This window comes from Rhipicephalus microplus, chromosome 5 (genome assembly GCF_043290135.1).
Source record: "Rhipicephalus microplus isolate Deutch F79 chromosome 5, USDA_Rmic, whole genome shotgun sequence".
In the NCBI taxonomy this organism is placed as follows: domain Eukaryota; kingdom Metazoa; phylum Arthropoda; class Arachnida; order Ixodida; family Ixodidae; genus Rhipicephalus; species Rhipicephalus microplus.
The window spans coordinates 29,183,793-29,211,130 of record NC_134704.1 but is presented as its reverse complement, the minus strand read 5'-3'; the positions used below and the strand labels follow the sequence as shown (position 1 = coordinate 29,211,130).

Here is a 27,338-nt window from a genome sequence, read left to right as displayed (position 1 = left end):
GCAGTACACAATGCATGCCACCAAGTAACGTGCTCTGCGTATACAGCCGTACAATCTACACACCGGCACTGTGCACAGTACCTGCGTGCTGTACCTGTACACGGTATCATTCCTGCGTTTGCCAGCTACAAAACATTCGTAAACTGTAGGCGCCGCTTCGTACACGGTCAAGAATCATCGTTTCAATCCAACGCTTTCGTTTAGAAAGTGGGGCGGTGTCAACCTACTTCAATTCGTAGCGTAGCGATAAATATTCGGCTCGTCACACACGCTTATCTTCGATAAGTGACAAGCGGAATTAGTGATGGAAGTGATCGTTGTGCTTTTTTTGAAAATGTATTCGGCAATTTTTCACCCGCCAGATATTCTCGCTCATAGCCATTAAAGTGGTTTTTGATCATGCAGTATTCTCGATGTGGATCGCAGTAGCTCGACTCCCAGTGATACCCGAGCGCTACCCCGTTTACTTTTCATTTTTTACTTAATTTATGTGGCTGGCCCCTCAATTTACAAGCTTTCCCGAAAAAAAATGCGAGAACCGCATACCTATTCTTAATTCCAAGTTATTGCATAGTATATCAATTTTGTGTTATAGTCATCATAAATATTGGTCATAGGTGGTTGTTTAGAAAAAAGAGGCTTGCCCTCAACGCAAGTCAGTAATACGACTGAACAAAGGATAGGGAAAGTAATCGATGCCATCGAAGATTATGTCCAAGTGCCGAAAATCTAGTGGGTAATCATCTTGATTTTAATAGCGCACTGGAGAACGAGGGCTATAGAAGAAAAGTAAGGGCACAACACGGACGCTGACTCGCAACTGATTTTTGTTAGGAAAGAACATGCAAACATAAAAGTGAGAAAATGAACAGAAAACAGATAATCATTGATATCAACGTAGGCAGGTGGCGCTTAGGTATCGGAATTCCGCATCACTTAGCGCGATAGAAGGTACGCTGATACAACTGTTTCCTTTCCTTTGGATATGGAACGCTTCGATGATCTCTCTTGCTAACTGTTGTTTACGACGTGACAGTATTCCGTTCTTCGCCGACACTAAAATAATGTCATGTCATAAACAACAATCAGCAAGAGAGATCATCGAAGCGTTCCACATCCAAAGGAAAGGGTATAATCGTATTAGCGAACCCTGATCGCGCTAAGTGGTGCAGCATTCCGATACCTAAGCGCCACCTGCATATGTTGATATCAATGATTATCTGTTTTCTGTTCATTTTTTTTTTCACTTTTATATTTGCGTGTTTTTTTTTAATAATAATCTCTTGCGAGTCAGCGTCCATGTTGTGCCCTTACTTTTCCTGTAGTCGTCATTCTCTAGTGCTCCGTTAAAATTAAGGTGAATCTGTACCAATTCGCGCAAGTTGCAATTCTCATGCAGTTTATTTCTAGTGGGCAACACGTGCGGTGAGTTAAACACTGACGCTCTTACACAAACCCAAGACGTTCACAGCTCGGACACTGCTGTCAGATAAAACGTTTTAACAGCAGCAGCGGAATGTTGCTAGGCGCTGACGTTCCCCATCCTCCCGTTATCCCGCACACCCTTCCACTAATGAGGGGTTGTAAAGCAGGCGGAACGCCTTTTCTTCAGTTCTTTCGTTTCTATTGGCCAATTTTTAGTCCTTTCGTAATTAAGCCTAGCAGCTCGTCTTCGGCCTCATACAGCATAACTTCCTGGAAACTCAGTCATCGTGAGAACATAGTCGAACAACGCTTTAAAGAGCTCCCAAACCCACTCGTAGTACAAAGACGAGACAGGTTGTTTTTTTTTTTTCCCTCGCCTTCACTGCTCTTTCTACAGGCGCAATATCATCGCCATTTAGTTCTTACACGGGGACGATGCCGGCACTAATCGTTTAGCATATCCGGATTTCGTGATTATCGGCTACGCGGTGTTACCTCCGCTCACGCAATCGAAAAAAAGCACAAAGCGAAGTGTTATCAGTCGATCGCGTACGTTTATTGTCGTGCGAGACAACGCTGAACGGGCATGTGACGGCATGGAAAATCGTGGTAGGATACGATTCAGAACTTGCGTCTCTCGCATATGAACCAATAGAGAGCTGATTCATTCGTGACGTAACGTGAACAGACTGGTGACGTCACGAATTGTGCGGGAAATACGGCAGGCGCCAGTAGAGAATAGCGTGCTCGTACTTCGTATTTTCAAAGACAGTGACCCTTTAAAAGACATCTACGGCAGAGTAACGTCAACTCAATTTCATTCCGTCTCGATTGCTGCCCGATTATGTCCCACTGATATAGACGAACCAGCCCAGTCCCATCCCAGGTACACTTCTGAAACTAATCTCTCTACGTGCCACTCTGAAACTGATGGCTCGCTCTGTTCCTTGCACAGTTGGCGGGCAAGCGCGATTCTTTCCCAGGACGTGGATAAAGGTGTGCTGTGGGACCGTTAAATGAAAAAAATAAGAAAGTTTGAAAAGGCGTTCGTTGCCGGTGGTTGGAAGCAGTGTTATTCTTGTATATTTACGCTCGAAGACACACACCACACGAGACACTTGTTTGTACATTCAAACACGTCGAAACCATCTATATGTACATGATCGCGTGAAAGAATTTTCTGGTATGTTGTAAGAGTGAGTGAGGTGTGCGTGTATGAGTGTGTACTACGTAAAATTCGTCTCGTTCACAAATACTTGAAAATGCAGGAAAAAAATCATTCATCACCAGGCTGGCGTCTGGAATCTTAAACGCTTCCTTTGCTGTTTCTCTTTTCTGTTTCTCAAAAAGTGGCTGCTGTGACTACCATAACGTATAACGGTGATAATCTTTTCCTTGACCAAAATTTTATTGTGTTTTTTATTTGGTCAAATATTAACAAAAAACTTATTCTCTTCCTATTAATTTCATTTTATTTGCATATTCATCACTAATCACATGTCGTCACAGGTCAGAGACGATTCTGAATAATTTTCCATTTGTGACACATTTCAGACAGCACCTCGGAACGCACTTGCATGTTTTTCTTTATTCTTATTGTTTTATGCACTTGAGACTAACGTTGAAATAAATTTGACTTCAGTTTTGACTCGGTCGCTTCATCTACATTGACTTCATGATTGTGTGCAGTGCCCCTTCGTAGGCAGTGTCTTGTGGCTGTAGCGCTACTGTCTAGGAACAAAAAGAGAACCAAATGTATGTAAAAATATGACGCATCTTTCGCGTCGTTCATTCATAATCTGTGAAGCAAATTAGGACTACTACTATGTTTCAATAGCACGTGCGAGATCCCGAAAACGCGATTTTCTTCCTGGCTTCATTGTACAGTTTTGTCAATTTTTCGTTCACTTCAAAGGATTTCCTCACTCGACCATGCGAAATACCTTTTTTTTTTTTTCAAATGTCCGTCTTATAGTATATTTTCCGTATTGTTCAGATGTGCTTCTCAAAGCTGCTGCATCGTGGTGAAAGCTGTGGAGCGAGTGTCAGCTGTTCGGGCGCATATTCCGCAAATCGATTTGAGGGGGTTGCCGGGTCAAGTTCTCACGCTATAGAAGAGAATTTGTGTATATGGGTCTTTTCTTCTGTATGGTTAAATATATGTGCAGGAAAAGTTGGCATAGTGCACAGTGCACGCAACTTCTTCAGACTTAGGCCAACGGTGCATGACAAACACAGCCCGGCTTTCAAACAAACAAACGAGCAAGCAATTAAATAAAGGGCACCGTAAGTATTCACCACCGGCTCAAGCAAACGTACAAACAAACAAGATAATTTAAAACACGCAAACACTTGATTTACGTGCAAGTTGAAGCACATAAACACTAAGTTCACGTAAACTTGGTCTGTTTGCATCGTGTCCGTCGAAAAACACTAACTCACCCCGTATACCGTTTAAACTAAAATGTGAAAAACTGAAACGTTTTTTTGAATTTTGTGCAGGTTCGCCCAGTTTTGTACTAAGGCTCTCCGCAACTTCTCATCCACAAATGCACAAGCAAGACTGTGAATCACGCGAATCTATTACCTAGTGGTAAATTTTTATGACGATTTCATATTGCATGACGCATGCATAGTTGAAGAAAGAGCGCACCGACCATGTCATCTATACATTGGCTTACTCGGTACATGTATTTGCTCAAAAGCGGGTTGTGCTCGTCACAGTAAATGCGCTGTCTCTTCTTTTTTACTTTTTTTTCAAAAAATAATACGTCAGCTGTGGCGTGCTGATGGTGCTGTTCGACGCAAGCTAGGCCTAACGGGTTAGGCCTAGCTTCGGACCGGTTCGTTGCTACAATACTTCGTTTCCCTCGGTCCACTTCGCATACATTATGGTTGTCATGCGTATCTGTCAACGTTGTGAGCGAAAAAAAATGAGAAATAGGAAAGATCATGATGATAATTTAGCAATGTAATTCACTTACGTCCATACCACATCACCGACTCATACGAGACGAGCAACGGCAGCCGCTCCTTTTTTTCTCATCCGTGGTTATCAATGTTCGTATTATATCTATAGAATGATTGGCGGGTGTTTTGTGCCACTCATAACATTCGAGGCCCACAACTTCTTCCTTCTCCATGTTATCATTGAAGAGCTACGAAGAAGATTGTGGAGTTTTATCGTAGAGAGAACAGTTCGACAAACAAACAAAAAAATTTTGTGTCTCGACGATGCGTGACAAGTGTGTACGTGTTTTAGTTAATAGTAAAAAGGTTTTGAAAGTTTGTGAGTGTCTTGACTGATTCTTCTTAATTGAAGTGCACACTACACGTTACTGTGGACAAACGAGGCGCCGCCAGTGGGTGTTCCAGCACTGACCTGCATCGTATAGAGTGATGTGCACTGACAGCTTTGAAGACAGCATAAAGCCACCTTCGGCCGACCACTGGAAGGCTCCGATGGAGGCGGAAATGTTGTAGGCCCTTGTACTCAGATTTGGGTGCACGTTAAAGAACCCCAGGTGGTCAAAATTTCCGGAGCCCTCCACTACGGCGTCTCTCATAATCAAATGGTGGTTTTGTGACGTTAAACCCCACATATCAATCAATCAATCAATCAATCAATCACTGGAAGGCGTCTGCGTGACGTCTGTGCGACGCGACGCCACCACGCGTCGACAAGAGCGACATAATAAAATCAGGCAGAAATATTTTGAAAACTGAGCGTGGCTTACAAAAGAAAAACGTTTATTTGATGTTCTGTGTAAGGAAATTGGTGAATGGTATTCTGAAGGCGCTGCGTTACAGTGCCTCGAGCGTGTAACGGAGACGAACAAGTGCATCTATGCACGCTAGACACGAGCGCCATCTGGCAGTTATCTTCGAAAACGAAGGCGTGTGCGACCACGGAGGAAGATGCCCGCCAGTCACGGAGGTGATAAGGTGTAGAATGGGAAGCGGCGGGCAGGTGCCACCACCATGCCGTCGTAGCAAAGCGTTGGAAACACCTTCTTGAGCATCGCGTTGCACTGTCAGCGCAGCGCGATAAACGCTAAAGTCCTTAGAGTTACTTGTGTGTGCTTCTTCTGTATAAAGGCAGATATACGAAACATAGACATGTTGTTATGGCGCCTCAGATATGCGCAATATTTGCTTTTTTAATTGACAATTGCACAACTATGAACGCTAAACCTCGAGCAATATTGGTGGGCGCTGCGGATGGGGTTGGCCGTTTAGTGCCGTCTGAGCTCAAGCTGGGTATCGTTAGGACGGACAAACAGACAAATGTACAGGCATACAGACAGACAGACAGACAGACAGACAGACAGACAGACAGACAGACAGACAGACAGACCAAAATTTTTCCGTAGAAGGTCCCTTCGACGTGGTTGATCCCTCTGTCATAGGAATCGGCAAAACAGGAAGTAAAACGTGTGCTTGCAGAAGCAGGTTACTGTTTATATATACTGTAATACATTAATATGAGAGAGCCTACGCAGTGTCTATTCGTATTTGACAGCTAGAGCACCGCTAAACGTGAATGCATACACGTTGACGCTTATTCATCCATATCCCGACGACTATCGTCCATCGTTAAAAGACGCTTGTGGGAGCTTAACGGCGACAGCGGAACCAGAGAAAGCGATCTGAAAGCCAGAACACCGTGGTTGACCGGGCGCTGAACTTGGGCTCTATGGTCGTCTATTCGCGGCATGTTACAGTATTGAACACCACTGCCCGACCACAGGGAAACGCAATGTGCGTGGTGTCTTCGCTTTGACCGGCCGCCATTATTCGTGGGGCGAGCGTGAGTGGGAACGTGCAAAACCAACGGGCATCGCACGTCGCAAAGCTCTTTTAGATGCGGAGCATCTTATACTCGCGCCTTGTAGTGCGCCGTCCGCACCGCTTCTCGAACATTCGACAGCTGACGCGCGCGCATGCGCCGTCGCGCCGTCGCCCACTCTTCCACCATCTGTGCATCCCTTCCTCCTCTACACACCGCGCGCGCTTCACTCCTCCACCATCTGTGCACCCTTCCTCCTCTACACACCGCGTTCGACATCTACAATTCTCCTGATTCTCCAGTGGACGCGCATGTGGCGTCGCGCTTCGAGAACATTCAACAGCTGACAGTGCATGCGCCGTCGTGCTGTATATATACTCAAGGTCGGCGCTCGCTCGCTCAGTTGCCGCTCGTCGGTTGGTTTGTACGGCGCGTCGACGGCCAAGGTCGCGGTGAAATGAATTCCAACGAATCCACAAACACAATGATCGACGTCCCTTCGACCAGCGCCGGCCTTTCGCATACGTGTGTACGTGTTCACTCATTTAACACCCCCTCCTACAACCACGTTAACCAATTTAGCCATCGACCCAAGTAAGTCGCAATTTAACACCCCATTTCACAACCACGTTAACCAATTTAGCCATCGACCCAAGTAAGTCGCAATTTAACACCCCATTTCACAACCACGTTAACCAATTTAGCCATCGACCCAAGTAAGTCGCACTTTAACACCCCGTTAACCAATTATATGGTCCGCATCCTCCTCAGTGTTCCCCCGAGGGAAGCTGCGGGCAATTTTTTTCGTATGGATGGATGTCATAAGAAACACCGACGCTTAGGTGTAAATAAGGTCACCACATGGGCGTGTGTTAAGGCATTGACCAAATTGCACATCTAACGGGACGGGCGCTTATAAATTACACATTAGAGGAACTAATTACTGGTGCCACGGTATTACTGCGCTTTGCAAAGACCGCCGTGAGAAGATAGTGCTAGGTATAAAAGGCGTATTTTTTAAAGCATGCAAAGTATATGACCGTGGTGCATTGAATAGCATTCCCGGCATTTGTTGTCGCGGACCCTGAGGTGATGGTGTGTGTTAAAAAAAAGAAAAGGATAGGCGTTGCACGCCACGCCAATGAGACAAACGAACACCAGACTTATACTACTTTTCTTTTCTTTTGTTTTCTTTCTTTTTTTTTCTTTCTCACTGTGGATTCCCCCTCTCCCCTGATTGTTTTCTTCACAAATGCCAGGAATTAAATCTTCACCAACAAAGAAGGTTTAAACAAAATTACATTTTTTTTAACCTCCTTGTCACCGACCTGCTTGGCAGCGCAACACTTCATTTCCTTCGGGTATAACGACTATGGCCAAGTCTGTTCACATCCCGTCATTAATGAAATGTGAGAACGTCAGTAAATCATCTCGATAAAAGATCAGACTGCCAGACTTCCGGCGCAACAAGTGCGTTAGTTTTGGTTTCCCTGGCAATGTGGTCTGTAAATACGACGATGTCTCTCTCAAACTACACGCGACATATAAATTTTTGAAAACTAGGCTCGCCATGAATTGTGACGTGGAACACCTTCGCCATATAAACAACCACCACAATGTTCATAATAAAAAAATTATGGAAATATTTTTGTCAATTAGCCATTTCTGAGTGATCCAATTAGTGGCAAAATCTTTTTGCCTCGACCTAGAAATTGCCTGCGAAGACAAAAATGCCTAACTATTATAATTTTTTTTCAGAAAAAAATTCGTATTCTTTTGAAAAACACCCTGTATATATCGCGTGCCTATAGGATTATACGTCAGTAAATTTTAGGAGCCCACGTTTTAAGAATACGTTTGCCGTATGACCTCTGTATCCAAGGTTTTCTATTGGTTTTCTCGGTATCCAAGACTCGATCTCCTTATCCAAGGTTTTCTATAGTAACCACCTTGTTGTGTGGTGTCAGCTTCGTTTGAAGCCATATAACGTGCAAGGATGGTGACGTGTAGGACAAACTGTCACGACACCTAAATTAACTAATGTGACCAGTATTCTCCTTTAAAACTTATGAAGGTACCTTGCTACACTTGCGGCTGAAGTTGCAGGCCATGCACACTAGGAGGACCTTCTTCCCTTCTTAGCCTACCAAAAGTAAAGAATACCGGGCCTAGAAATGTCCAAAAACCAATAGTGCGAACAAAATTGTAATTACTCGTGAATAATTATTTATGAGTATATCAGTACTCTTTGTTGACAGTTAGTTTGAGTATATCAGAACTCTTTGTTGTGTCCTAAAATTACATTTTAGAAAAGTTTAAACAGTTCTCTTAATATTTCAACTTTTCCCGGTTTAACAGAAGCCTTCCTCCCACCTTCAACCACATAACATTGTTCTTCAGGACAACCTTAATCAAGCATACTATACACAGCATGAGTTTTAACTTTCTGGCTTTATCGACAGCAATTAGGAAGCGCGACGCTGCCCTGTCACAAAGCCGTCCTCCTCACTTTTCGCCGCCCATATTCCACGATGGGCTGCTTTCGGGTTGCACACCATGTTGGAGAAGACAAAACCTCATTGTCCTTTATTCTCGGTGGTGCCCGCCACCTGCTTGAAATCGGTCGATCCGGCCAGGTAGGGGTGTGCGGCGGCGCCTTTGGCCGAGATTCTCTCGCCAGGGCTGTATATGAGCATCTTCTGAAGCAGATCTACCGCCTCGCAGTCCACCTCGGGAAGCAACTCGGCCACGATGTTTTTTCTCCACACCGGAAAGGTCGGCTTGTAGTTGGGTAGCTGCGTCACTTCTGGCCACTTGTTTACTGTCGGAGTACCCAGGACGCGGAATATCCGGAACAGCTGGTCGATCTCCGAATCTCCACGAAAGAGAGTTTTCCCAGTGAGCAGCTCGAAGAAGATGCACCCGATACTCCACACGTCCACCGGTGTCGAGTAACGACTGGCACCCAGGAGAATCTCCGGCGCCCGGTACCAGAGGGTGACCACCTCATGGGTGAAGATGCCCACGGGCAGGGTGAAGGCACGGCACAAGCCGAAGTCAGCCACCTTGAGGCCGCCGTTGTCGTCGATAAGCACGTTGGCTGGCTTGAGGTCGCGGTGCAGAACTCTGCGTCGGTGGCAGAACAGGATGGCGTCTACTATCTGACCGAGGTACTTTTTAACGACGGCGCCATCCAAGGTCTTGTTCTTGGGCTGAGTATCCAAGAGCTTCCTAAGATCCAAGGTCATGTACTCGAAGACCAAGTGTATAGCCTTGGACGGTGGCAAGATGACATCTATGAGACGCACTATGTTCTCGTGCTTTAACTCCCGGAGGAGGGCCACCTCTCGTATCATCGTCGCTGGAACACCTTCGCCTCCACCCTCGACTCAGATCTTTTTGATGGCCACCATCTTGTTGGTCGCCTTACACTTTGCCTTGTAGACGATGCCGTAAGTGCCTTCGCCAATCTTCTCCATCATGATGTAGTTCTTCATCCTGTCATCGATTGTTTCGGTTGACGTGCCTGCAGACATTGCAACGGTACGCGTAGATTCTTGGTCCAGCGAGCTGTAAGCGGCTGCCGAGAACCGTTGGAACAATACCGGTACGGGTGGCAGCTCGCGAAAGCTGACCGCGTGCTTTGCCTGCTCGTGAAAAGAAACGTTTCTTTCTTTTTCTTTTTATGTCGGTGTTCCTTCCGCGTGGATGTCGTAAACACATGAATGAATTTGGGTCTAGTTTTCCATAAGTAGGATTGTAGTACGGACTCCAACAATAAAAACTCAGGGAAGGTGCGCTTGACATGAAGGAAAGAAGAAGCAAATGACAAAATTGAAGATGAATAACATATGGATCGAGATCATTTAGCACAATCACATTTGGTTTCAACCGCATGAGCATTTTCAATGCTGTAACGAATTTTTATGAGTCTAAAAGAATTGAATTTAGGTGTAGCATAATTCATTTGCTTTCGGTACAGACGGGTTTTCCGTGTGTGTTTGTGTGTGTGTGTTTGTGTGTGTGTGTTTGTGTTTTAGGGGCGAAAATCCCTAGGGTGTGAGTTAGTCCCGCGTCCGTCGTAGCAGCTGCCTCTACTTCTTGGAGTGTTCACTATATGGCGCTGAGGGTACTCTACAACTAGGGAGCCTACATGAACGGCCGTTTTTAGGGTGATGTCAGCCTTTGACCCACTACATGCCGCCAACGCACCGCCGCCGCCAATACACAAGGTTGCCAGACAGCAACGCCGCGCGCCCCATCTTGGTGCCCGCACTGCGTCTACGCCCGGTTGCGTTTAGTTCTCAATGATACGGCGTCGAACGTTGCGGTAGCGTGTTAAACGCTGCCGGTGAAGCCTTAGAATGCCTGAATGTTGCGTACCGCTCCGCACTAACCACAACAGAAAGGGGGTGCGAATGTTCTGCTTCCCAGCGAGCCCTGGCCGACAACTATGGCTGGCTCAAGTGAAGCGAGACGGCTGGGAGCCCACCAGTGCGTCTCGTATTTGCTCTGTGAGTACTGCGTATTTCGTTCACTGTTTTTTCCTGCGGCACACGTATATGTGTTTCCCGGTGTTCGTGAATGAGTAGATGACCGAAGTTGTCGTTGCTGCGTCCACGCATTGCGAGCAGGAAGCCCACAAACGGGACGCGTCCGCGCGTTCGTACGGAGACGCGCTCGCTAATCTGAGCTGTTGCCACGCTTGCGTTCGTGTCAGTGGAACCTCAGTATTACGTCGCAAGTGTTTGTGTGTGGGCTGCGAATTTCTTCGTGCGCTCACTTTGAGAACTGGTTCGCTTACACGACCCTGAGAACCGCAACTGTCACTCAGTCGGCTCCTTTTTGTTGCGCCGTACTTCGCGTAGCTGGAGGGAAAACCGGCTGGCTCCCAAATGGCGGCACACAGAAAACTATGCTGAATTTGGTGGAAGCTGGCAAAAGCGTGCCCCGTTGCCCGCTGGTTTTGGCTGAGTTTCTTGAAGGCACTTATTAAGATGTCTCCACCCTAAAAACGGCCGTTCATGTAGGCTCCCTATCTACTACGGTCGTTGGGGCGCTTGCTTCATCCATCGTAGTCGCCCCTAGTATTCGCAATGATCACTAGATGGTGCTCCGAGCCCCGCCAAGGTGGTCAAGTGGTTGCTCTGCTAGAATCTCGTGCTGGCATATAACTTCACTTTCTGGCTATTTTCGTTGACGCTGTACGTGGCTCACGTATGTCTTGTCTCCATCGACGCGTTCTTTCGCGTCTCCCACTGCAACGCTCCTTTTCTCTCTTTTTTGTTTCCGCCGAAGGACGATTACGTTTCGCTGCGCAAGTGTCTGGCTTTCTTACACCTCGTAGCTTTGGTAGCACTGAACCAAAGCGGTGAAACAGATTTAGTTGCGCGTCCACAGCAGCCATGCGGATGTGGCCTGCCATTGCAAATGGCTAGCAGGCAGCGTCGGTACGGCTGCTGCGGACGTGTGACTAAATCTGTTTACTTTTTCGACTGCTTATCAGCGATGAAACTTACACGGATCGGGGGCTCATACGCTCTCTTTTATAATAAAGTTTTCCATCACCACCACCACCACATACACGAAACCCAACCCGCCTTCCGTGTCATTGCGTTTCAAACAAACGTTTACTCGAGTAAACGCTGCACCAAGTTTCGCTTCAAACCATTCTTTCAGTACTCGCGTCGACGCCCATTTTAACCGCGTCAACGCCGTTCGCACCGCTGCTGCTTCGCATCCCATCAGGGTTCTCTTTGGAGAGATGGTCCATAAATTCTTATTATTGCATTAAAGTTCGTTTTTTTTAGTCCTACAAGTATAACGTATTACTCGTAATGTCTAATGAATTCATTTTCAACCCTTTCCTTCAAGAATTCAATTAGTTTAATAAAGCAAGGCACCGTCCGATCCGCCAGAGTGGGTTGCGTCAAGATGTTGAGGAACCAACTAACCAATCATGACATTTACCAGGCTCAATTGCTGGCAAACATCCCAGCATTACGAGAATTGGCTCAGTGTCTGTCAGCAGTGGTTATTCTAGCAGACTGCCCTTTCGTTTGCTCTTTTTCAAGCGCAGCTAATTTGTCTAGTACATCTATTCTTCTATCCTAAGACAGGTATGTCTTATTCTATTGTTGTGGGCAACCGGTAATAAAAGTTTAATACTTAACGTATACATGCGTATGCACTCGCAGTAACATCCCACGGTGGTCATGTTGTGGCTGTTTTGCCAACGTCGGTTTGTCACAGCAGCATGACTTGAAATGCAAATCACGTCCTATACCAACGATAATTCTCCTTTGTTTCGTTTTATTTCACACAAATTTCCTTGGAAGAGCAGATAATGACCCTCTAGAAGTAAAGAAATATCAATTGGGGCCATGCTGTCGAGTCCCTCACTTAACTTTTACCTTCACAGGTATGGTCAGGCTCACTCACATTTATGCCTTGACTGTAACGAGAGTGAATCATTGGTTCACTTTTTTTTGACATTACGATCAAAGTTTAAAACTTAAAAGAAAAGACTAGTATGGAAGAACTGCCTCAAAAGATACGCAAGAATTGTTCACTTCCAGTGCACCAGTCCTCTCAAATCACTACCCTCCAGAGAGTGCGCGCGAGGGCCATCATGCTTAGCCTGATGATTCCTGAGAAGGCCCATAGTCAGGTGACTTTTAGTTTACTCGCGTCTATTGTGAACTGGATAAAGCTGTTCCCGTCAGTCACTTCCGGTGTTTCTTTCACTTGTGCTAATAAACTCGATTTTAGCCGCAAGAGAGCTTTCAACGCTGTATGCAGTTACAACTTCAATTGATCTCTTTTTCTAACATCAAAGCTGTTCATTTATGTAATATAACGATTTCAGCAGTGTTTCTTTTTTTTGCTTTTTTATTTTATACATAGTTATACCATTTCAATGTGTAACGGCTAAGCTATTCATTTTGTACACCTTTCCTACAGCAAATGAATTGATTAGTGAAACAATGCAATCTTCTATTCATGGCCTATCCCCCAGAGTGAATTGCGCCATCTGAAGAACAACTATATACCACGGCTTCAACAACAACAAAAAAACCAACAGCATATAAAAACCCACAACTTATTCCATAAATGTATACGAAGAGGGATGCATGTTTCAGCACGCTTCATCATGTACTTATCTAGAGTGTCCTTGGTCGGTATTCCTTTCTACAAAGATTCAAGCTCGAAAGAAATAAACCCGAAGGGACACCAGTAGTAAAATTCCAATTCTTGTCCTCCTGGACTTCACAACGAAAACAAAATACCTGGTATTCCCTCAAAAAAATGAAAAAACAACATATCTAAGCTTGCGTTTCAGTTCCCGAACTTTATACACCCTTACAGCACAGCACAGGCAAATTTGTAGTCAATATCCTAGGGTCTGTTGATGTAGTCCAAAGCGTTAGGCAGATTCTTGATCACGCAGGCTGTGTAGAACCAGCGCGGCGCCGCGTAACCCGGGAGTGCGCGCCACTTCCGGTCGTCACCCGAGAAGTACTCGAGGCACCGCTTGTAGTCCTTCTGGCTGGCCTCGCCTATGGCGTAAATCTTGTCGTCCAAAACCACAGTCACAACCTTGCCCGTGAAGGTCTTGGTCTTGCAGCCCTTGGACCACTTGCCATTCTTAGGGTCGTAGACCTCGCACGAGCTGGACTTTCTGGAGAGTCCGCCAATGACGTAGATTTTGTTCCTATACGAAACGACGCCGTGAAAGATGCGCTCGCTCTTCATGGGCGCTATGAGCGTCCACTTGTCAGTCTCGGGATCGTACGCTTCGGCCGAGCGAAGCGGCCCGTTCGTAGACAAGCCGCCAACGATGTAGACGCGGCCGGCGCAACAGGCCGCGCTGGCGCCCAGTCGAGGTTCGTTAATGCGGCCCACGGGCCGCCAAGTGTCCATGATGGTGTCGTACTTCTCGGCGGTGTCCAGCACGACAACGCCGTTCGGCGAACCACCAATGCAATACACGTAATCACTCAGAACGGCTACTCCAAAGAAAGCCCGCCGTTGAACCATCGGCTTTATGGCCGACCACTCCATGGCGACCGCATCGAAACAGTAACAGAAAGGGCACAACTTCGAGATGTCCGTGCCCAAGACGTATATTTTGTAACCCACCGAGGCGCACTGCAGGCCAAATACCTGGTCCTGCCTGAAGTCCGTCTTTATGGTGTTCCATTCATTGGTCTTGTAATCGTATACCTCCCAGGTGTTGCTCTTGTAGCCGCGGTGTATGCCACCGTACACGAACATGATCTCGGAAGGCACCCGCTGCACGAACAAGCTGCGAGTGGGATTTAGGAGGCACGCGTCGAGCCCGGAGTGCTGGATCTTGTAACAACGTTTGACCATCGTCTTGCAGAGCGTGTTTTTGGAGACGAGAGCGTTGCGCATCACCACCCTTTTCAGATAGCTGCCCTTCATAAGGCAGAAACGAACATGCGGCAGCAGTTTGTCAAGACAGACAGAGCGTTCACTGGGATCGGCCTTGATCCAAAACACGATCGCCTCCCATACAGTCTCCTCGCGACGCACCTTGAGTTCGTCCGACGCCAGCAGGTCGACCAAGGTCTGCAGGCCCAGATCGTGAAAGTGGCAATTTTCCGAGTACACCCGTTCGAAGTTGTCGAGCAGGAAGCGGAACACTTGCTTACCCAGTGGTTCCAGGTGAAAGAAGCGGGCCATCTCCAGGACTCTGACGCAGTTGCTGAGGTCGACATTTCGCGACATGAACGCGCAGCACTCGCCCAGAAGACCGTCGACCAGCAGCTGATCCGTTGCGATGATCAGTCGCTCGACGTTGTCGGCCGTTATGGCCCCTTCTCCAGTGCTGGCGTACGCAACGATAGTCCGCAGTTCTTCCCTGGTGACCCCGTGGATGAGGAAGTCGCCTTGACTCGCCCTGGATAGCGGCCCGTTAAAAAGCGAATTGAAGTACGCGCTGCAGGCGCTGAGCTCGTCCTTGAAGACCGCGATGCTTCCGCCATCAGAAGTTCGGAGGGTGGCCAGCGAGGTGAAGGCAGCATCGCTCATGACTCCAGGAATGACTTTCGGTATAGCACCTATCTTCGAGGAGCCGCCGCTATGTGTGCCCCCTCAACCGAGAAGTCTGCTTACCGACAGATCACATATAACAGCAGCGGCAAAGCCACTATAGCAGGCAAGGCCTCGGTCGCTTAACGCGGTCGGTATATCGCTTGCGACACGAGAATTTAAATCTATTTCGGCGAGAAGCGCGAAATTTTTGTCGAAACTTTCGAAGAGTCGAGGTGACCGCTTCATGCGGGAGTCGCGGTCGGGCTCAGGTCTATCGGCGCGCGAATCCTTGCTGGCTCGTCAAAGGCACTTACCCATTACAGGTGATTGACAAAGAAACTGCGGCGGGGAAGGAAAACAGAAAAGCCTGTAGATTCAGGCAATGTTTAAGTTTTACGTAAATTTATTAAGCCACTCAATTATTGATCAATCCCCCAATGTGGATAGCCTAAACCGTAGCCCACACGTGAAAAATAACACTTGAACTGCAAACTGCTCTCACTTTTCTTTGTCTTTCGTTGTGTGACCTCATCGCCTGAAATGGTGAAAGTTTCCCCCATGAGAGCAATCCGTTACTTGGACCGTAACAACAAATTTAGTAATTTTTGTCCTTCGTAATGAAGGATTTCGCGCATATAGCTAGGTAAAACAAATACGTATATTAGTTACGAAATTACCCGTGTGTATAGAAGTTTACGTCAGTCGAATCAAAATACACAACACCAGTGATAAATTATTGTCATATTACCGAAGACATTACCAAAGTTTAATATGGCGCTTCAGACACCGAGAACAAGTCAGTGCTCGAGTTTGTCCCCTTCCTAGTATCTCTTGCAAAAATTCTTTCGTGCCAGTGGTGGATCCAGAATGGGTGGAGGGGCGACCCCCTCCCTCTCTTCAGTGCTTGTCATCCACCTTCTATTACCAATTAGATCAAACTAGTGCGACTACTACGAGCACATATTAACAGTATTTATGCTTCGACGGGGTTTTCGTGCTACTAAAAAGAAAAGTCAGGTCCCCGCCCCCACTTCCTTCGGTGTTACTTTTTCAAGCAACCAGCCCCCTAAAATGAGTCCCTGGATCCGCCCCTGCTTCGTGCCAATATATTGCCGCGACAGGTTGGCCACGTTCAAGTAGCCCGCCGCAATCATCGTGGCAAAAGCACAAGCAAGACCCGGCTGGCATACGCCACGCGTTCGTGCGCTCCGGCAACGAGGAAGAGGAAGATAGTTGGATCTGTGTCACTTCAAAACATTAGTACCGCCGCAGTTGAGACTCCTGAGATTACTATGGGTTCCGGGTCACTGTGGATTAAGATTAAATGAATTGGCCGATTCCTTAGCTCGAGCCGCACTTGATGGGCCAGTTTTGTCCATACTGCCAGATGTAGAATATATCACGGCTATAAGATATCGAAAATCGGCAATCTCCACTGATACGATAGAAAAAGTAATTACATGGACAGACTATAACCACCTCATGTTTCCATGGCAACCCCACTGGAGTCAGTCCAGAAAGATCGAAGTCTTAATCACTAAATTTCGATGTCGTGTCCCCCCCCTAAACCTATATCTACACAGAGCTGGTCAGACAACATCACCCCTCTGCGCATTCTGCGGAGAAATGGAATCACTAGATCATTATTTTTTGTATTGTCGCCGCTACGAAATACTTAGAAAAAGGTTACTAGTTATGCCATTCCGGAAAATAGGTCTTACATTGACGGCGGAAACGGCGCTAAGCTTTGGCGCCTCAGCTTTGGGACATTGCCACAGGGATGCTTTCAATGCCGTTTGCGATTATATTCAGGCAACCAAGCGTATACCTTTGTGATCTTCAATCAAAAACAAAAAAAAAATTATTTATTACTCCCAAGGGCAGAGTGAAGTAAACGCAGCTAAGTGGTAAACATAACACCTCAAATCTCAAAATTGCTCAACTTGATTTTTTTTTTCGTTTGCTCTTTTTATGTTGTTTTTATTTTTACATTAGTCTTATTATAATACCAATTCATTACACATAGTTAAAATGATTATAGATAAACTGCACTACACTTTCTTGGCCAATCCCCCTAAGTGGGTATGAGCCAACCTCCCAGGGAAACAAAACAAAACAAAACTGTGTCACTCGGCTACTCGGACTTGACGACCATAGTCTTTAGAATCGTGGGCACAAGTTCGCCCTAATATATACGCTTGTTTTTTAACCTGCCTGCCTCAGCATCGCTACATTTCTTGTGGAGTTGCTGGGTTATAAATCGAAGCCCCGTGAGCTCAAGACAGCGTAGCCCCGACGACCAGCGTATCAACCCCGTGGAAGTGACTCCTGTACACCAGAGGGCAAGTCGCCGTCTTCGAGGTGACTCACCTGAATTCGGTCCTCTTCACTTCACACCAAGGGGAATTCAAACGATGGATGCCACCACTATGACTACCCAGGTAACACCGGCACAAGTGTTCATTAGCCAACCGCACCAGCCGCCAGTATTCCACGGCGACTCGTACGAGGATGTTGAAGATTGGTTGGACCTGTTCGAGAGAGTGGCGAGCTTTAATGGATGGGACGAAAGAGAGAAGCTCCGTCGCGTATACTTCGCCCTGGAAGACTTCGCAAAGACATGGTTTGAGAACCATGAAACCTCGTTGTCTACCAGGGAGGTATTTCGTCGACAAGCGGTGGCTACGTTCGCGAACATAGACCGGAAAGAAAAGGCGGAGGCTGCTCTTCAATCGAGGAACCAGCTCACGAACGAGAGTGCTGCTATGTACATTGAGGACATGGTCCGTTTGTTCAAGCGTGCGGATTACAACATGGCTGAGGATAAGAAGGTGCGCCATCTAATGCGCGGAGTGAAGCAAGAGCTGTTCGCCGTTCTCGTCCGCAACCCTCCAAGCACAGTTGCTGAGTTTTACTCGGAAGCGACAGCCATCGAAAAAACACTGGAACAGCGGGCTCGGCAGTACAACCGGAATCTTAACTGCGCATCTGCACAGGTGTTCTCCGGAGGCGTGCGAAACGACGTTGAAGCCCTACGAGAGCTCATTAGATCAGTTGTTAGAGAAGAACTGAGCAGACTGCAAATGCCCCAGACTCCAACTGCACTATCCGTTACGGACGTTGTTCGCGACGAACTGAGGCAGGTGATACGAGAGCCAGGGCGTGAGCTGCAGCCGACTCGACCTATCCGAACATACTCTGAGGTTGTCAGACAACCCACCGTACACAGCAATGCACAAGTTGCGATGGCGACGACTCCTCTCCCACCTGCGGCACGCAGCGCACCTCGTCCACGGGAACCAACGGCTACCTATCTGCCCCCAGGAGCACGTAGCACACATCACTATGTGGAGCGTAGGCCCAGGAAAAGTGACGTCTGGCGTGATCACGAGCGCAGGCCTCTGTGTTTTCATTGTGGGGAAGCGGGTCATCTGTACAGATTCTGTCCTTGCCGACAGGCTGGATTAAGAGGCTTCTCGTCGTATGCACCGTGCCCCCGAAACGGCGAACGACCAGCGGATGTTTAGGAGTACTTGTCCACGCGCCAGAACTCACCAACTCTACGCCAACACCGGTCACGGTCACCATCGCCTATGCGCTACCGGTCCTCCAGCCCACGTAGACCTTCAAGGCAGCCTGGTCACCGCTCTCCAAGTCCACTCCCGGAAAACTGAAGCAAGCGACCTGTGGAGGTGAGGCCGCTGATAACGTCAGTTACGAAGATCCTCCAATATGGTTTGAGGGTGATGACGGCGTATTTCCGGTAGATGGGTGCAGCAACGAAAACGTTACTTCAGATTTGCGGTTGAGAATGGAAGGGTGGGAGTTGAATGCCTTAGTCGACACCGGTGCTGATTATTCAGTGATAAGTCACAAGCTGGTGAAAAAGCTAAACAAAGTTGTGACACAGTGGAGTGGATCGCAGATACGCACGGCAGGCGGTCACATTATTACGCCCCTGGGCAGATGCACTGCAAGACTTGAAATACGGGGCTTTATTTACGTGGCCAATTTCATTGTGCTGCCAGAATGTTCAAGGGAACTCATTATAGGAATTGATTTTTTGCGAGCTAATGGCGCCGTAATTAACCTGCGTAGATCCAGCGTGTCATTTTCGACTGAACAAGCTATACCTGTGGAGGAATCTGAGGAACGACGCCTAACTGCTCTACGCGTTGTTCATGATGACGTAACTGTGCCGCCACGCTGCAGTATAATGGTGCTCGTAGAAAATGACGCATTGTACAACCGCGAAGGCATAGCGGATACAAATGTAGGGCTGTTTTTGAACAAAGGTGTCTGCATAGCTAGGGGTCTTGTTCACTTGACGAAAGGCCGTGCAGATGTCCTACTCACAAATTTCTCCAATGAACTTCAACACATCGATCGAGGCACGGCTATTGCCTATTTACACGACTTCTGTATGCGACTGAACTATGCAGCTTAACGACATCAACCACTCGACCAGTGGCCTGCAACATCGACACATCCGTGACCGTCAATCAGAGCCTTCCGGGCAGTCAAAAGAAACGAATTTACGCCTTGGTAAAAGAATTCTCTGATTGCTTTTCGAGTGCCTCGAAGGTCCAGCGCACGTCAATCACGAAACACAGAATTATAACGCAAGACGACACGAGGCCTATATGCCAGCATCCATATCGGGTGTCACAGAAAGAACGGGAAATTATCAAGAAGCAAGTGGAGGAGATGCTTTCGGATGATGTCATCCAGCCTTCGAATAGTCCATGGGCGTCCCCCGTAGTGCTCGTTAAGAAGAAAGACAACACACTTAGATTCTGTGTCGACTACAGAAAACTGAACAGTGTAACTAAACGAGATGTCTACCCCTTGCCACGTATCGACGATACACTAGATCGGTTGCGATCCGCAAAGTTTTTCTCCTCCTTAGATCTGAAAAGCGGATATTGGCAAATAGAGGTCGACGAGCGGCACCGTGAAAAAACGGCATTCGTAACATCAGATGGCCTCTACGAATTTAAAGCGCTTCCATTCGGCCTCTGTTCCGCCCCAGCAACGTTCCAGCGAATGATGGACACTGTCCTTGCCGGATTGAAATGGCAGTTATGCCTAGTGTATTTGGATGACGTGGTGGTATTCTCTGCAACGTTTGACAAACATCTAGAGCGACTACGCACAGTATTGGAACCCATCCGGTCAGCAAAATTGACAATCAAACCCGAAAAATGCCACTTCGGCTTCGAAGAGCTGCGATTCCTTGGACATGTCATTAGTTCCGATGGTGTTCGTCCCGATCCCGAAAAGACAGCCGCTGTTCAGAGTGTCCCTACACCCAGAGACAAAAAGTCAGTGCGTCGATTTTTGGGTTTATGTGCCTACTATAGGCGATTTCTTGAAAATTTCTCAAAGATTGTGGATCCTCTTACAAAACTGACGAAAGACGACGTGCCCTTCACATGGGAAAGCTAACAACAGAAAGCTTTTGACGAATTAAGAAAACGACTACAGTGTTCACCAATACTTGCCCATTTTGATGAGACAGCCGACACTGAAGTCCATACCGATGCCAGCAATGTCGGCCTCGGCGCCATCCTTGTCCAGTGGCAAAATGGTCAAGAGAAAGTGTTAGCCTATGCCAGCCGCAAACTATCAAAAGCTGAGGCTAACTACTCTGCAACTGAAAAAGAGTGCCTCGCAGTCATCTGGGCAATAAACAAGTTTCGACCCTACCTTTGTGGTAGACCGTTCAGAGCTGTCAGTGACCACCATGCTCTATGCTGGCTGGCAAATCTCAAGGACCCGTCAGGTCGACTAGCAAGATGGAGCCTCAGGCTGCAGGAGTATGACATTACGGTCGTGTACAAGTCTGATAGGAAACACAGTGATGCCGACTGCCTGTCACGCTCTCCCGTTGATCCAAGTGTACCTGAAGAGGAAGACTTCCCGTTTCTAGGCGTTGTCGACGCATCCGAAATCGCTCAACTACAACGAGATGACCCGGATTTGCTGGCGCTTATACAACACCTGCAGGGTCTCGACGTTCAAGTCTCTCGCATATTCTCCAGAGGGCTCTCCGCGTTCTGCCTTCGGGGAAGTGTCCTTTACAGGAGGAACTTCGAACCTAATGGTGAAACGTTTTTACTAGTCGTGCCCACAGGCATGCGAGAGGAAATTCTGCACGCATGCCACGACGAGCCAACATCTGGACACATGGGTGTGAGCCGAACATTCGCCAGGATTTGCCTGAAATACTATTAGCCTAAGTTGCTCGCATCAGTGCAGCGCTACGTGAAAACTTGTCGTCAATGTCAATGGCGCAAAACTCCACCCGTAAAACCAGCCGGTCTTCTCCAGCCAATAGACCCTCCAGATGCCCCATTCCAACAAGTCGGCATGGACTTCCTAGGACCTTTCCCGACATCGTGTGCAGGCAAGAAATGGATAGTCGTAGCCACATGCAGACTATCTGACCCGTTATGCTGAGACTGACTCTCTGTACAGTGCGACAGCTGCCGAAGTCGCCAAGTTCTTTGTGAACAACATAGTGCTCAGACATGGTGCGCCCATCGTCGTTATTACGGATCGGGGCACCGCATTTACTGCAGAGCCAAGGCAATGCCTGATGCACATGACAAATACCGATCACAGAAGAACAACGGTGTATCACCCTCAGTGAAATGGCTTAATCGAATGCCTACACCGAACTCTGACCGACATGCTATCAATGTATGTCGATGTTGAACATAAACAGTGGGATGAAATATTACCCTACGTAACATTCGCATATAATACAGCCGTTCAAGAAAGAACCCACGTTGCTCCTTTCGAACTAGTATTCGGCCGAAGAGTGACCACCCCGCTGGATGCCATGTTACCACTACAAGACAAAAGCAGCTATCCACCTGACTTAGATGACTTCTTGCAAAGAGCCGAAGAAGCACGGCAAATGGCAAGATACAGAATACGCCACCAACAGCACGTCGATTCTAGTCGGTACAACAAGCGCCGCAGTGACGCACTTTATCATCCCGGTGACAAAGTGTGGATATGGATACCAGTGCGCCGCCGCAGACTCTCTGAAAAGCTTCTTTGCCGATACTTCGGCCCTTATGAAGTACTCAACCGTATCAGCAACGTCACTTATGAAGTCAGATCCGCGGGACACGTGAGCTCAAGACGCCGCAATCCCACGGAAGTGGTACACGTAGTCGGCATGAAACCCTATCATGACAGATCTTCGAAAAACGAGTGAGAGTGCGCATGTATCTTTTCACTGTCTTAAGCATCGGGACGATGCGTCTGAGGAGGGGGATAATGCCGCAACAGGTTGGCCACGTTCAAGTAGCCCGCCGCAATCATCGTGGCAAGAGCACAAGCAAGACCCGGCTGGCATGCGCCACGCGTTCGTGCGCTCCGGCAACGAGGAAGAGGAAGATAGTTGGATCTGTGCCACTCGGCTACTCGGACTTGACGACCATAGTCTTTAGAATCGTGGGCACAAGTTCGCCCTAATAAATACGCTTGTTTTTTAACCTGTCTGCCTCAGCATCGCTACAATATTATACAATAGATTTTCATGAAGTCTAATCTAGCGCTTTAGAAAGGCCATTAAAATAATAGCTCGAACTTTATTTTGACTTAGATAAGGCTTAAATTTGCTTAAATATAAAAAAAAACATATAGAGACTGCATAGCAAAAGTACAAAAATTCAGGTTAAAAGCCACCCTTGTTTCATGTGTATAGTCGTTTCCAAATTTGACGTTTCCAAACAAGATACGAGTTGTAATCACCTTGTACTCAGGTATGTAGTAGGCCGCAATATAAAGCACACTGCAGAGCAAGGAGTGACCCTCTAAATACCCTGATTAGGAACGGATACCATACCACAGGGGGCTCTAAATCATTTGTTTTACAGCAGAGCTGAATATTGCACTCCTCCTTATTTTCGCGGCATCCATTAACGTACAATAACGCCCCGTCAGCTCCTTCCAGGCGCTCGAACGCTATTATGAGGTGGCGTATCTCTTAACTTTGTGACGTCATTACTACGTATTTGAGGTGTCATACAGTGACATTACTGCAACGCCACACCACATGATGATGTCAGCCATCGACGCCGTAAATCAGTCAAAGGTGTGCCGATTTCAGTGACAGTGCAACAACTGCTGAGGTGTGGAAAACTTCTCTGGAGCGGTACGTCTTTCGCAGGTGTTTAGTCACATCAGTCGTGTCTAGGAGCCGCTTCGCGTGGCATGTATGGGTCGACCGCGCACATATTTTATTATTAATGCTGTAGTGGGTATCAAGAAAGTGCACTTGCACTAGTTACCCGATAAGTGTTTTGAAAGGCTCTGAAAGGCTGCTCTTCTAGCTTTCGCCAACATTGGCTTTCGCTGTGACTGTACTGCGCGTTCCGCACAGACTTGGCTTTTTTTTTTTACAGCATTGTGTACCAAGGGCCGAGAATACCGGACCTAGAAATGCGAAAGAACCAAACGTACGGGGAAAAAAAAGTTTCAAAAGAAAACTAAAATAGCAAGCACTCCTGAATAACTATTTTTAGCATATCTGTACGCTTCCTTGAGTCTTCTAAAATTACATTTTAAAAGCGTCTCCACACATTCTCCTAATAATTCTAATATTTCAACTTTTCCCGGTTTAACTGAGGCCTTCCTCCCATCTCCAACCACGTGACATTAACCTTCAGGACAGCCTTAAAGGGACCCTAAAGTCAACTATAAAGTCAACCTTGATTGTTGAAATGGCAGTCCAGATACCTCTTAGCGTTACTTTTGTGTCAAGGAAGGGCATATTTTGAAATAAAATCACATTTTAGTGGTCCGCATCGGACCAGCGCGCGTCAAATTACACGCCTCAAGAAGCAGACCGACCAGTCTGTCTCACGTCACTGTTGCCGTGCACAACGTTGCCCAGCTTTACTGCGCTAGTAGCAGCATACCGAAAGCAGCGGGAGCCACAGCAGCTGCAATGGCCATTGATCGATTTCCCGCCATTGGCTTCAAAATTGCAGACGCTTTTGTTTTAACTGCGGCCTGCTAGATGGCACTACCTGTCCCGTGTAAAAACAAAAAAGTTGAATTTTTGAACCACTCGCGTCATTCCCCATAGTAACGTTCGGTGGTTCTTTTTTTTTCATGAATCAAACAGAAACGAAGCAGCATTTTATTGCGGCTCTTGATGCACGGAGAGTCGTTTATTTAGTGCAGCTAAATCGATTACTAGTGATTTATTGTAGGCCTGATATCATCGTGATCATTTTGAAAATGTATACTGCGGCGCATGTGTTCTTGTGCATTTGCCTTAATTTCTCCATAAGTATGGGGCACTGTTGTTATTATTGTCGTTTTAGATGTTGCCATACATTGAGCTTTTACTGAGACGTAAAATGTTATTTGACTTTAGTGTCCATTTAATCAAGCATACTATACACAGCATGAGTATTAACTTTCTGGCTTTATTTACAGCAATAACGAAGCGCGACGCTGCCCTGGCACAAAGCCATCCTCCTCACTTTTCGCCGCCCGTATTCCGCGATGGATGGCTTCTGGGTTGCAGGCCATGTTCAAGCTGCGTAGGCAAAGTCTCATTGCTATTTTTCTTCAGTTTCACGTAGTAGTACTGCTGGTCTCCAGCAGTACTACGTGAAACTGAAGGACAATGAAAAGAACCGCAAACTGTTTGTTTGAGCTGCTCGACCTCTTTGAGTTCAACCAGGTGGTCATCTTTGTGAAAACAGTTCAGCGTTGCATGGCACTCGCCCAGCTGCTGGTAGAACAAAACTTTCCTGCCATTGCCATCGATCGGGCCATGACCCAGGAGGAAAGATTATCTCGCTATCAGCAATTCAAGGACTTCCAGAAGCGAATCCTTGTGGCCACAAACTTGTTTGGACGAGGGATGGACATTGAGAGGGTCAACATAGTTTTCAACTATGATATGCCTGAAGACTCGGACACCTACTTGCACAGGGTTGCTCGAGCTGGACGCTTCGGCACCAAGGGGTCGGCAGTGACATTTGTCTTTGATGAGCGGGATGCAAAAACCTTGAATGAAGTGGAAGACAGGTTTGACGTCAACATCTCCGAGCTGCCTGATGAAATTGACATTTCCTCCTACATTCAAGGCCGCTAAGCTATTTTTTCTCGGTGGTGCCCGCCGCCTGCTTGAAATCGGTCGATCCGGCCAGGTAGGGGTGTGCGGCGGCGCCTTTGGCCGAGATTCTCTCGCCAGGGCTGTAGATAAGCATCTTCTGAAGCAGATCTACCGCCTCGCAGTCCACCTCGGGAAGCAGCTCGGCCACGATGTTTTTTCTCCACATCGGCAAGTTCGGCTTGTAGTTGGGTAGCTGCATCACTGCGGGCCACGTGCCTCCTGTAGGTGTACCCAGGACGCGGAATATGCGGAACAGCTGGTCGATCTCCGAATCTCCGCGAAAGAGAGTTTTCCCAGTGAGCAGCTCGAAGAAGATGCACCCGATACTCCACACGTACACCGGTGTCGAGTAACGACTGGCACCCAGGAGAATCTCCGGCGCCCGGTACCAGAGGGTGACCACCTCGTGGGTGAAGATGCCCACGGGTAGCGTGAAGGCGCGGCACAAGCCGAAGTCAGCCACCTTGAGGCCACCGTTGTCGTCGATAAGCACGTTGGCTGGCTTGAGGTCGCGGTGCAGAACTCTGCGTCGGTGGCAGAAGAGGATGGCGTCTACTATCTGACCGAGGTACTTCTTAACGACGGCGCCATCCAAGGTCTTGTTCTTGGGCTGAGTATCCAAGAGCTTCCTAAGATCCATGGTCATGTGCTCGAAGACCAAGTGTATAGCCTTGGACGGTGGCATGATGACATCTATGAGACGCACTATATTCTCGTGCGTTAACTCCCGGAGAAGGGCCACCGCTCGTATCGTCGTGGCTGGAACACCTTCGCCTCCACCCTCGACTCGGATCTTTTTGATGGCCACCATCTTGTTGGTCGCCTTGCACTTTGCCTTGTAGACGACGCCGTACGGGCCTTCGCCAATCTTCTCCATCATGATGTAGTTCTTCATCCTGTCATCGCTTGTTTCGGATGGCGTGCCTGCAGACATCGCAACGGTATGCGTAGATTCTTTCTGAAGCGAGTTGTAACTGGCCCGGTCGAGTGGCCGCCGAGAACCGTTGGAACAATACTAGCACGGGTGGCAGCTCGTGAAAGCTGACCGCGCGATTTGCCTGATGATGATGATGAGCCTTTAGCTTTGCTGGCACTCGCCTGCTCACGAGGGGTCACGTTTCTTCTTCTTTTGTCGGTGTTCCTTCCACGTGTATGTCGTAAACCCATGCTAAATTTTGAATATAGTTTTCCATAGACAGGATTGTTGAACGGACTCCAACAATAACAGCGCGGGAAATCGGTCTTGACACAAAGGCAAGAAGAAAAAGATCACGAAAGTGAAGATGACGAAAGTATAGATCGAGATCAATGTTACAATAATTTTATCACTTGGCGGCACTTCCTTTGATTGCTGCCACAAGTATTTATGCCCTACTGTACTTGACTACATCAAAGCAACAAAATATTACCGAGGTAGTCTATTCTTACTTTTGCAGGTTCTTAGTACTTATAATTCGTAGTTATTTCTATCATGCAACAGAGATGGTCTGGCCGCTTGCTAAGTAAGCATTTTCATTTATTCCAAGCTTTACCTCAAAACTAATTTTGCCGATTGCTTTTAGTTTCATTACTTTAGGCATCCTGCTGCCTGGTTCTTGGCTCATCCTCCTTTGCAGGCAAGCGCCATTCATATCAGGTCATCATATCATCATCATGCATTTACTAGACTCAATTTCTGACAATCTTCTTTGCATTACGCAGATTGCCTCGATGTCTGTAAGCAATTGTTATTATAACAGACTGCCTCTCTGTCGGTATTTACTTAAGTGCGCCTAATTTGTAAAGTGCCTACGTCAATGTATTTTCTTGGAAAAGCATGCAGATACTGCTCCTCTAAAGAGAAAGCAGTATCAATTACAAGGCTACGATGTCGAGTCCTCCCACTAAACTTTAACCCTTGCATGTCTGGTC

The 27,338-nt window shown here is 47.3% G+C and overlaps 2 protein-coding genes and 2 pseudogenes across 2 annotated transcripts; 1 reads left to right on the top strand and 3 right to left on the bottom strand.

Annotated features, from left to right (window-relative positions):
• Positions 1-8,565: 8,565 nt before the first annotated feature.
• LOC119173944 (cyclin-dependent kinase 1) lies at positions 8,566-9,849 on the bottom strand. The gene has a single exon (XM_037424726.2). It carries the CDS (start codon positions 9,568-9,570, stop codon positions 8,791-8,793), a length of 780 nt encoding a protein of 259 aa, XP_037280623.2. The 5' UTR covers positions 9,571-9,849; the 3' UTR covers positions 8,566-8,790.
• Positions 9,850-13,220: 3,371 nt separating this feature from the next.
• Positions 13,221-15,670, bottom strand: LOC119173943 (kelch-like protein 10). The gene has a single exon (XM_037424725.2). The coding sequence runs from the start codon at positions 15,269-15,271 to the stop codon at positions 13,613-13,615; it is 1,659 nt and encodes a 552-aa protein (XP_037280622.2). The 5' UTR covers positions 15,272-15,670; the 3' UTR covers positions 13,221-13,612.
• Positions 15,323-25,406, top strand: LOC119173942 (spliceosome RNA helicase DDX39B pseudogene; annotated as a pseudogene).
• LOC119173949 (cyclin-dependent kinase 1 pseudogene) lies at positions 25,401-26,432 on the bottom strand (annotated as a pseudogene).
• Between the last annotated feature and the right edge of the window lie 906 nt (positions 26,433-27,338).

Bases quoted from the DNA above. Each gene is read 5' to 3' on its own strand.
- LOC119173943 (XM_037424725.2), bottom strand. From the start codon at position 15,271: ATGAGCGATGCTGCCTTCACCTCGCTGGCCACCCTCCGAACTTCTGAT.
- LOC119173944 (XM_037424726.2), bottom strand. From the start codon at position 9,570: ATGATACGAGAGGTGGCCCTCCTCCGGGAGTTAAAGCACGAGAACATA.